Source organism: Periplaneta americana, chromosome 15, assembly GCF_040183065.1.
Source record: "Periplaneta americana isolate PAMFEO1 chromosome 15, P.americana_PAMFEO1_priV1, whole genome shotgun sequence".
In the NCBI taxonomy this organism is placed as follows: domain Eukaryota; kingdom Metazoa; phylum Arthropoda; class Insecta; order Blattodea; family Blattidae; genus Periplaneta; species Periplaneta americana.
Window position 1 is genome coordinate 66763142 of NC_091131.1, and position 12844 is coordinate 66775985.

General features: G+C 37.0%; 1 protein-coding gene across 1 annotated transcript in view; it reads right to left on the minus strand.

The window, feature by feature from the left end:
• Nucleotides 1-12844, minus strand: part of LOC138715070 (piwi-like protein Siwi) — a 53355-nt gene that overhangs the window by 8632 nt on the left and 31879 nt on the right. The window contains exons 11-12 of the mRNA XM_069847552.1: nucleotides 9072-9333; nucleotides 8830-8992 (exon numbers count right to left, since the gene is read on the minus strand). Coding sequence (XP_069703653.1) covers nucleotides 8830-8992; nucleotides 9072-9333 — 425 coding nt within the window. The remainder of the gene's footprint in view (nucleotides 1-8829; nucleotides 8993-9071; nucleotides 9334-12844) is intronic.

Below are 12844 nucleotides of genomic sequence, written 5' to 3' on the forward strand. Positions count from 1 at the left end.
TGTCGGGATGAGCCCTAAAAGAAATGGGCTACGGACCTGCACTCATATCCCCATGAATCTCCCTAATTAACAATTACATCTCTCCCCCCTCTTCGCAATTGAGCCATCATATAGCCAAATGGCTGGTCTCGAAATTGAGACAAATCAACAAGGCTCATGACCTCCTACATAATAGCCAAATTGGCTAGTCTCTTATATGAGACAACTCATCCTGCCTAAGGTATTCCGTGGTAAGACAAATGTCGGGATGAGCCCTATAAGAAATGGGCCACGGACCTATATGCCCTTCCCCATATATATTCCACCTTTATTATAAATTATGTATGCCCTAGTTCAGATAATATTAATAGTCTATTAAACATACGAGGTCACTCAATAAGTCGCAAATTGAAAGGACAGGGACCCCTCAAATTGCAGCTTAGATTTCACGGCGCTTCTTCCGACGGCCTTCACCTGCTTTGTCATCGAACAACAGATGACGGCGTCTTGCCATCCTAACGGCAAACACCAGCCAACTCCTCCTCGCCCCGTTCCGTGATCAATTGATCAATCTCAGCCCCCCTCGCGTATGTGGTACCTAAGAGGTTACGTCCAATTTCGGCTTCCCCTTCAAAATTTTCTACAGCTCCTTCAGGGGAGCAGCGTAGCCCGGAGTGAGACTAGTGGCCAACAGGCTTGGAGCTCACATATTTAGTTTTGTACAGCCCCCAACCCCTTGCAAGGACGCGTTTTGCGTACCTTTTAAATTTTCCTCCCAATTCTCCTTCGATTTTTCGATTTTTCGATTTTTTCGGACAGACAAAACAACCACGGAACAGCTGGTCGAGGGGGTTCTACGTTCTGCTATGCAGAAAATAGAATCCTACATTGACCGGCAACTAAACAGACTACAGGACGAAATAGTGACATTCACTATTTCCTTACTCACTACAGACACAAACCCCACGGAACGACACACGACACTTGCCACAGCCAACCAGGCAGCCAGACGGCTTCTACGGAAACGAGTAGCCCACCACTTTGTTGGTAACAGGTTACGAGTCTCCCTAGCGCCACTACAAAAACGTGACTAGGACAGAACTGACCAGAGCACTGGACTCTCCACCTCTCATTAACATCTGCGAGGTATGGTGCTAACTTCACTTCATTTCATTCACAATTCAACTGTTAGCGTGTACATGTCTCATATAATCATTTACAGGGGAAAATACACTACTGTTAGTTGAGAGGGCAAACGGCTTTTAGCTGGGAACCTCGATCTAAGGTTAGTGAATTGCAAGTCGGGAACCAATGGAGGCAAGGGATGCTTACCCTGCCTGCCATTTTAAACATCATTCATTTTTCTTCGTCCCCTTTCATTCACCTCTCTCGGGCTCAAGCCAGAGGCGGAGAGGCCCCTCATTTTCCAAAAAACTTACATCTCACCTTCTCTTCTTCGCCTCGACTCTTCACGTCTGTAGCATTCCTAACTTCAACTTTCCACACTCACCCCGGCTTGCTCAACCCTAGTCCTTCCTTCAAACCTAACTTCAGAAGTCGGAGTCTCGGGCCAAGTCTGGAAGCTCGATAATTGAAGATAGGGCCATTTGTCTGAAGAGCTCCCGATAGTCTAGAACCTCACCAACCCCCTTCCCATCTCACAATTCTCCTACCTGCAATAATCGTTCCTTGTCGAGCAAGATTCATTTCGTCGCTCTCCAGACACTCCTGTTACCCTTCACTCCTTATATCTACGGTCCTAGGCATCGTTACATATTCGACTAGTTTAAATCAGAGTCAGAGGACCAAAAGTTTCAATATTCGAGATTTTTTCAAAGGCACTCTCGTTTGCCCTGCCCAAGACCCAGCGGAGAAACTAATTGTTTAAATAAATAACTATATTTGTAACCAGAGTTTTCCTCTTCTACATCACCGCGTCATCCCCACCACAAGCTTCGGTTCATCTTGTCCGTCACTCCCGTTTCTCCTCTCTCCTGTGGTAACAGTAGGCAGAAGGACGTCAACGAAAATGAAATTCTAATAGTGTCACTCAGTTTGATACAATTCGAAATGAGCATTGTACGTGTAAAAATCATACAAGTATGAAAATGTAAATAATACAACTATCCTCGAAAATGATGTTTGCCTACCTATCACAATATTACGCTTACTGAATAGATCTCTATTATACTGATTATGGTTCATTTTAATATGTCTCAAAATTGAGAAGACATTTTATTTCGAGAAAGAAACAGACTCGACTGTCAAGGGTTTTGTGAAAGGTATTACTTGCCCAGGTCCGGATTTAAGAGTTCTAATGCTCTGGTCTTTATAGATTTTGCCGCCCTTTGCAAATAAGAGCAAAAAAAAAGTTAATTGTATCGTATACACATATTGGTGAACCTTTTATTCTGCAATTTTAATATTTATTTTTTAGACATTTAAACATCTAATAAGTAGGTGTTTTAAAAATAATTGTTACATATATTAAATAATAACAGAAGATAACAACATTAAAATGGAAATCTAAACAACATTAATGTCTGGTAAATAGAACTTGTTTTGCATTGCAAAATAGCCTACAAAACAAGAATATATCCAGGAAAGTGAAATTAAATATTTATAAGACACTGATTAGGCCCATTGTAATGTATGGAAGTGAAACCCGACACTCACAAAAAAAAAGGATACACAAGAAATAATACATGGGCACGGAAAGTTCTGAGAAAAATTATTTGGTCCGGTAAATGACAGAGGAATGTGGAGACTAAAATCAAACAAAGAATCGTAAGAACTTTATGGTGAAAGGGATTTGGTAACTGTTATTAAGGTTCAAAAACTAAAATTGTTGAGACAAGTCTATAGAATGCCAGACGAAAGAACTCCAAGAAAAGTCTTGAATGGGAAACCAGATGGAAAGAGAGAACAAAGAAGGCCACGTGCAAGATGGATGGATGAGGTTGAGTGTAACTTATTTAGGATGAATGGTTGTTAAAAGATAGAGGAAACAGACTAAGGACAGGAAAGTGCGGAGTGATATATTATGTAAGGCGACCAGGATTCTGCAAGAACTGTAGTGCCACAGTGTGTGTATTAAATAATAGTAACAAGTAATAATAATAATAATAATAATAATAATAATAGTGTATTTTATTTCACCTGACAGAGTGAAGGCTTTGAGACCTTCTTTTCCACTCAACCAGGTCTACAATTAATACAAACACTTAAGTTACTATAATAATAATAATAATAATAATAATAATAATAATAATAGTGTATTTTATTTCACCTGACAGAGTGAAGGCTTTGAGACCTTTTTTTCCACTCAACCAGGTCTACAATTAATACAAATACATAAGTTACTATAATAATAATAGTAATAATAATAATAATAATAATAATAATAATAATAATAATAATAGTGTATTTTATTTCACCTGACAGAGTGAAGGCTTTGAGACCTTTTTTTCCACTCAACCAGGTCTACAATTAATACAAATACATAAGTTACTATAATAATAATAATAATAATAATAATAATAATAATAATAATAATAGTAGTAGTAGTAGTAGATACGTTGTGAAAGACTATAATTATTGAAGTATGCAATTACAATTCAGCACACACATACACATTATTTAATCGTACAAAAACCCTCACCGCTCTTTGCTGGAACACCGTAAAAATGTGGACATATTGCAGGAACTCAAAATGGATCCTATAGTTAATTTTGTTCAACAATATCGACTTCAGTGGAAAAAACATGTCGAAAGGATGGATCGCACTAGATGGCCTAAACAGATTCTTACTTATGTACCAAGAGGAAAGAGGAAATTGGGAAGACCACAAAAGCGCTGGCATGAGACCGTAACAGATCCTGTAGGGTCTAATACTTGAGGGATATGATGATGATGAAAAACCCTCACCACAGACGACAGCAAACACCGAGAAGCAAGACGAGCTGAAGTATCAACAGTTCAAGGGACGCCGGCGAAGACACGAAGTCACGTCATACAAGGTAGGTACTTTTTTTAAACAATTTTAACACTTAAAGTTTTAAGTTTTCTAGAAAGATTTATATATTACTGAAACTTATCTGAGTTACCAGTTAATCTGAATACATTAGAAATGTAAAGCTAATTACTTAGTTGTAAAATACAATTATTTAGATATTTAACATATTAAGAGAAAATCAATTCAATAAACTATCGGTAGTCTTGAAAATAAATCTCACATTGTTAAATATTATTTATAAGTATTAGTATTATATTTACGCGCGAATGTAATTTACTATGCATGTTGGGAATTGGGCCTGATAAGTCTGATACAGAGTATTAAAAAGTGTCCAATATTTTAGGAGGAGAAATGGATTCGGAACACCTCAAAATCTGTGCTTCAGTGGCTGGCCATGATAATATCTTTGAAAAATATTGGAGTGCAAAAGGTCAAATGACTTTATTGTCAAACGCCTGGCATTAGAAAACAACAACAACATATTTTAGGAGGTGATAGCATACATCAAAACAAGAAAACAATACAGTAAAACCCCGATTATCCGTCACCCTATTAACCGATTGTTGGATTATCCGACTTTTTTTCCTAGCTTTTTTTTTCTGCAGAAAAAATATGAAGTACCGTACTGTACAATATTTTTCTAGGTAGTTTTCCAAAAGTACTTTTACCTTTACATAGTATATACGTACTTAGTAGGAATGCTTCGCTGTCGACAACAGAAATACCAGTAGTTACTTGTAAAATAGTCACTACCTGCTTTCAAAGAAATTACCTCAAGAACTTCCACAAACCCGTGTACCATTCAGATCTTTACCCTTATTATTCGAGTGGTCGTATATATAACTTCTATGCAAAATGTCCTCCACAATTGTCAAAAGAAAACGTATTGTGTTAATTATTGAAAAAATGACAAATATTTGAGAGGTTTGAGAAAGGAGAAACTGTGATTAATGTTGCTTCAAAGTACACGAGTACAACTGAAAGCGATTTAATAAAAAAAAAGGATAAGGAGTATAAAGTATGTATATCTCCAACATGAGACTTCTACTATTCTTGTATTTCCACAGACAATCAACCAACAACTCTTGGTTTTCAGAAGCCGTCGTTAACAACCGAAATTTTAGTGAACTCCTTATCCACTACAAAGCACGTTAAACACAAGACCATGAAGGAAATCACAAAATTTTAGGCCAAAGTATTATGCACTTAATTTATAAAAATCTTTTATGGTACGGATTATCCGATTTGTTTGATTAACCGTTCAGTCCACCACCTTCATTACCACGGATAATAGAGGTTCTACTGTATCTAATAAACATGGGTCCTATAACACATACTTTCTGAGATCTGAAACTTGTTCATAGGAGTTGCGTGACGTCCATTTATGGTGCTTTTCTCTGTCTTACAATACAGCAGACTGCCAAATAATCTTACTATAGTTGATACCCTTGGCATGGAATAATGATACGTCGTAAAGAATACTGAAAACAAAAGTCTGGTTGGGGATATCAGCGATGTTCAGCAGAGGCGATGTCGTGAATTTTCGTAAACATCATGTGTGAAATGATGAAAATCCCCATGTAGTTGAAGAAACAAGACATCAGCACCGATTCGCAATCAACATATGGGCAGGCGTTCTTGATGATAGATTAATAGGGTCATACGTGCTACCACAGAGACTTTCAGGACTTTCTTATTAACGTATTGCCTGCCTTGCTGGAGAATGAGCCATGTCAGCAGAGACTAAAGATGGGGACTGATTCACGTGTAGACTTGTGCACTGTGCAGCTACAGCCAGCACGACTGTGCTATCGGTTGACGACGCCTGGTCTAATTAAAAGTGACCGTTGTAGGAACGGAAGTTTATTTTACAGTTTAACTTATATTTATTTATAAGCAGTGAAATGCAGCGACTCGAAAGTACTATTTTTGTCTGTATTCTATACTGTGGAGTGATCTTTGGATAGATTCAAGCAACTAGCAAAATGTTCCTGGTAGTTGATGTTGATCTTCCGGTATGGCTCACCGATTCACTGATTCACTATATAATAAATACTAGAAATAATTTCCTCTTTTATGAAAAAAAAATCTGCTAAAGAAAACTTCAAGCAGATGAAACAAGGACTGGAAAAGAAATTTTGTAAAATAAATAACTAATTTATCTGTTTAAATAACTAAAACTAGAATTTTATGCCTTAATATTGTTCGTAAACATGGCCAAAAACCTATTAAGCCTATTTTAGATATATAAAAAACTTAAAACGAAAGTTTATTGGACCTAAAAATCCGTACCCAATTATAGATTACAGAATACAAACTATTACATTGTACAAAACTGTTATGTATACAGAGTGTCTCGCATTTTGAAACACTATTTCTCAGCAACGAGATGAGACAGAAATACAATTTTTGCGGTTTTGTATTCTTTAAGCCTGTACATGTTCAAAATGGTCCCTTCCGCCACAGTACACTCCCAACAACGACGTACAACAGAGCGACATACCAACTAGATTGTTGGTAATGGAATGTTACTACAGGCATATTCAATCTGAACTCTCAGTTCCTCCAGTGTTTGTGGTTTTGTGGTGTACATTGTATCCTTTTAGAGCAGGCATATCAGAAATCAGACACTGAAAGTGCAGTGTATGTGCGCGGAACGCCGGTCTGTGCAGATTGCGTCATTCACGTGTTGTTCTTACCAGCTCTTAGCGGGAGGGATGTACAAAAATCTATTCTGCGCTTCTAGTGTTCAATTAAATTGACATTTGGACATTATAAACATACTTAGAAGAAGGAAAAAACACAATTATTGTCAGTGTCTATATTTGACAATAATTGTAACACAAGAAACAATAGACTTACTCAGTTACAATTCACAAAGCAGTCGTTTGTAAAGAATAATTTATTTAAATGTTTTGTATACAGTATTTGAAGAAAATATAAATATTGCAGTAATTTCGAAACAACAAATACGAAAACAGTATTTCATTTTACGTAGTAGGTACTGATTATTTCAAAGTAGGTAATACTCTTTCATTGTTCCTCAAGCATTATTGGAACCACTGGTGCACTCCCAATTACATGCAATAGGACATTGTGAGGTTTTTACACTGGAATCATTTCCTTGCTGTATATTAATATAAATTCACATTATGATTAATAAATTGCATAAATTAAGCTTGAATTTAAATTTATATATAGTTTATTTGGAAAACGCTGATAGCAAGTATCAGCAAGTTGGGAGCGTTATTGAATTGAGTTAAAAGGGTACTTCACAAGCTGTGAAGCGAGGACATTTTCTTTATGTCAGGTTTAAAGATTTATTAACGTAAGTATATTAAGATAATATAGTAGCGTGAGATGGAAAATTCGCCATTATGTATTATTTTTCCAGAAAATTTTTCCGCCTTACAAATAGTTGCTTTCTTCCTTCCCTTACAACCTCAAAACCCTCACATGTATTCTTCACTCAATATTCTCATCACTTATCAACTTATCAAATAAAAGTTGTAAGTCGTCTAACCATTGATGGCTGTGTTAGTACAGACTCCAAAACAACATCATTGTCATGTTTGTCTTGCCGTGAGAGTACTAATTAAGAAATAAGAGCTGGCGAATATCATATTTTGAGAACTTTACTAATCTGATTTAAATTCTCACATCACTATTAGGTCCACATGATATGATGAAAGCCTTTCATTTTAAAACAACTACTGTTGGCTGAGGAAAACATCATAACAGTTATGTTATATGATTCGTGATTTCTCTTCTTCATTATATCTGTGGGCTCCTCCCTATTTTTCATAACGCATTCACAATCACAGCTCAATGAGCACCCGTACTGATCTGTGTTGCTGAAACCAAAGCTGTTCTGCTATTGCAGGTTAAGTACAGCCATGTCGCGTTCCCCTCCAAGCCGATTCACTTCCTCCAGGTAGGGAAATAGAAAGTGCACATCGCACAGAGACAAGTGCACAATGTGCGCGACTGCACAATGTGCAGGGTTTTGACATGCCTGCTTTAGAGCTTCCCATAGGTAGAAGTCTGGAGGGGTTAAATCCATCAATCTTCCAGGAGTAACAGTATGGTGTGGTCTGTCTTCCAGAGAAATAATTTCGCCGTACTTCTTCGAAGGAACTGTCAAGGGTAAGAAATACCTGCAAATGTTGGAAACAACGATTTCACGTCTTAATGACCTCTTTGAGAATGAAAATGGGTTTTACTTTCAACAAGACATGGTTCCAGCTCACTTTCATGTCAATGTGAGGAATTTTCTCGATCGCACACTCAATCAGAGGTGGATAGGACGAAGAGGAAGTGCTGAGGAGTTCCCACCTCGATCTCTGGATTTAACCCTCTAGACTTCTACCTACGGGGAGCTCTAAAGGACGCAGTGTACGCCACAAAACCACTAACACTGGAGGAACTGAGAGTTCAGATTGAACATACCTGTATGATATTCCATTAGCAACAATCCAGTTGGCATGTCGCTCTGTTGTACGTCGTTGTTTGAAGTGTACTGTGGCGGAAGGTGGTCATTTTGAAAATGTACGGGCTTAAGGAGTACAAAATCGCAAACATCGTATTTCTGTCTCATCTTGTTGTTGAGAAATGGTGTTTCAAACTGTGTATACATCAATTTGGGACACTCCGTATAGATCATAGATCCAGACTACACACTAAGACTGCGCAACGAAAACGCAACTGTATTTTTCGTTAATTAATGTCCATGTAACTGACAACATTGTTGTACCAACTAGTTCACGCAATTTCTATGTCTTTTACAGACGTTCACAGAAAATTGGGTATTTGGGTATATTTCTCAAGCGACTCACCTGCAGTGGAATCTCGACAGTCCAGGGCGCTCCACCAAGTTTGCAATTCATTTGAATTGCCAATTTAACGGCAACGGGCTTCATTTTGCTTCCCGAGATGTTCTTATGCAGGATCACCTGTGTGGGCACAGGGTGATCGACACAGCACTTCTTTTTTACGGCACTGCAATATAATACATCAGTGAGCAAGAGAGAATAGGTCTCTGGAGTAGGATGTGATGGGAAAGGTAGCTCTCACATACCTGTAACGATCAGACCTGTTGTTGGGCAGCACGACCAGGATCAACTCAGGATTTGTGGATATTATTCCACCCTGCAGACCATCCATATAGCTAGTCAGACGATCATCGCACAGCTGTCGATATGATGGATCTGGTAGCTGTAGCCCCATCTTATAGGCTGTGGTACGCAAAGTTGTCACGAAAACAATAGTATCACGTAGAAGGTGCTCCGGCACCACCACTAGCCACGTATTTACAGCCTTCGACAACAGCATAGGATGTGCTGCAACACCATTACAAACTTTCAAGTCGTGATGAAAACTAGATGAAAGTTCTGATGGACTGAGATGACGTTGGGACTGAAATAGTGACACTCTCTTTTGACATCCCATCATCTATTTTTCTATTCTATCCAACATATTAATTAGATGCTTGTGGTGAACACGTACTAATCCACATGACTCATCTTGTATCTTGTACGATGAAATGATGTGAAAATCCACTGGAAACTAGCAGCAGAAGTAGTGACTATAAAACACAAACACTAGAAACTGGACATCAAAGGAAGAGCTCAAATGCTATATTATTATTATTATCATCATTATTACTATTCTTATTTTATTATTATTATTATTATTATTATTATTATTATTATTATTATTATTATTATTATTATGAATAATTGTCTTTTTTTTGTATGCCTCATTTATTTTGACCTGCTGTTCACATATTATTATGCTTTTTTCTTTCTTTCTGTATGTTATATATTATGTCCGATTTCTTCTTATTTGTTGTTTATTTTTTATTATTATTATTATCTTATTCAATTTTGTGCGTAAAATTGTAGTGTAATTTGTAAATTTGTAGTGTTTTTGTAACGCAGTCTTTACTCCTGGTTGAGTGTTAGAGAAGGCCGTATGGCCTTAACTCTGCCAGGTTAAATAAATCATCATTATTATTATTATTATTATTAAATGCAAAACAAGTTATATCCATGTTTAAAAATAATCGAGATCTTGCTGCTACTGCTACCTTAGGAGTTTCCTGCGTCTATACGTGTAATATTCTGCGCAGAAAAAGTTACGAGTATATCCTCCAGTTGACAGGATGACAAAAACCTGCGTTCGACTCAAAATAAGTTACATCCAAAAAGATGTTTGCTTCAGTTTAAGTTATATCCATTCTTTCCTTTTATTAACGTTATGTGCAACAGGTTTTTTTTTTTTTTTTTAATTTTGCTACTTTAAATAATTTTAATCGTTTGTAACAGTCAATGTGGTGAGAGCAAACTGAGTGGCAAGAGAATGGAAAATATGGAAGATTTTCAGTTGGTTATTTAACGACGCTGTATCAACTACTAGGTTATTTAGCGTCGATGAGATTGGTGATAGCGAGATGATATTTGGCGAGATGAGGCCGAGGATTCGCCAGAGATTACCTTGTATTCACATTACGGTTGGGGAAAACCTCGGAAAAAACCCAACCAGGTAATCAGCCCAAGCGGGGATCGAACCCGCGCCCGAACGCAACTTCAGATCGGCAGGCAAGCGCCTTAACCGACTGAGCCACGCCGGTGGCTAATATGGAAGATATGGTGACAGTTGAGGAAGGAAACGTGGGTTCCAGGAAGAGGAAGGGTAACGAAACAGACAGGCAAAGAGGAAAGAAAACCAGATATAGTGATCCATTTGCTTCTTTAACAGTAAACAGAGAAACAGTACAGGAAACTATCATTAATCGTTTTTCTTCAGTTGCAGTTGCTCTCCTGTTTCACTACTTAAGAAGGGATGCGATCATTTGCAGCGCCCGCTTACAACTACAAATGCTTCGAGGCTGATATCTGCACTCAAGATAAGGGATATTCACATTCTTCTTGCAAAGAGTGGACTGAATTATAGAGAAGATCCTAGACTGACCTTCTACAAGGAATTACAGTCAACGCCAGCAGCAGGAAAGACCATGAAGAACCCAATGAGAGCTGTAATTGTGTTTCTCTTGAACCTCCTGTAGAGCATGTGTAGAAATTCCCCAAAAGAACAGAATACTGGTTAAAGTTTGGAAAGAACTTTCTTTGTTACTCTTTTTAAAAATGTATCCAAATTTAGTTCTGTATTTTTCTGAAAATTTCAGCAGGCATTCTTAAAAATGTTATATTTTTTTCAGTAATTTTGAATTTTATGACAATAATGTGTATAATTTGCAATGATAACAACTATGTGTATAATTTTCATTGCTAATCATAAAATTAGATCTTTATTCCTGTGAAAATTTCAGCAGGAAATCTTAAAAAAATATATTTTTTTCAGTAATTTTGTAAAATATTATGAAAATAATAATGTGTATAATTTGAACTGATAACCAAATTCTTTGTTCAATATTTTACAGTACTAGTAAGTTCAAAATCAATATCCACGCATATAACGATTAAGTGCAATACAAGTTATATATGCAGATCTGTGCAAATCAACTCATATCCACTTTTTAAATTTAAATAATTTGATGAAGGAAGAATATTGAAGGCCAATATTTGCTCTAAAACCTTGTTACTATAGAAGGAAATGGATGATGAAAAATAATTATAAAATACACTGTAAATATACTGTGTGGCACATTTTGCTCTTTTCTGAGAAACATTTCTGGGGATATAACTTGTTTTGCATATGAGCTCTTCAAAGATGAATGCAGAATTTTCTATCATTTACAAGAAACAACAGAGCATATGACTACAGGAGTACAAATTTTGCCAACAAAGCTATCTGCATTGACAAAATTTGACTGAAAATATCATACATTAACTCTGTAACCAGACTCGGGCTGAGTGGAGAAAAAATTGAATTCTATTTTGAGTATAAAGCAAGGCACACAATATTAAACCAGTGTCCATCAAGTTATACAATGATATATCAGTTCATACAGACAAAAATTTACCCCTGATTGAGGTTTTGGCTGATATGTACTGTACATGTATTATCAGGCAGTACACCTCACTTGACGGAATGTGTTAGAGGAAGAACAATTGTTTGTATACATCTGAAATCTGATTGGTGTAATATGTAGCTACTCGGCAATGTACGCAATGGAGGGAGAAAAGTAACTGGCAATCCGACCCCAATACCTCCTTCTCCTGGCTTAGTTGCTTCATGAATGGTGCCTTGTTGGTATCACTTTTGAAGTTGAAATCTGTTTTCGGACAGTTGAATAAACAACAACAGATAAAATTATTCCAGCAAATAAATCAGATATTATCATTCACAACCTATCACAAAGAACTATCTTTATCATCAATACTGTCAATTCAATGGAACATTGCATCTACAAATCAGAAATTAAGAAGATATTATTTATTTATTGGGTTATTTTACGACGCTGTATCAACATCTAGGTTATTTAGCGTCTGAATGATATGAAGGTGATAATGCCGGTGATATGAGTCCGGGGTCCAGCACCGAAAGTTACCCAGCATTTGCTCGTATTGGGTTGAGGGAAAACCCCGGAAAAAACCTCAACCAGGTAACTTGCCCCGACCGGGATTCGAACCCGGGCCACCTGGTTTCGCAGCCAGACGCGCTGACCGTTACTCCACAAGTGTGGACTTAAGAAGATATCGAAATATATTCCCGTATACTCCGGATAAGCTTACTTAATACTTTAAGGGTGGGTGAAACCTAACAATTTTTCCCCTATTACTACATATACTAGTGGATTATAGTGATTTTCTAGCTCTCGGGTTGAATTTTCTATCAGCAACTTAGGTTTTGAATTTCGGGTACTGACAATACTACAATTGGCAGCTA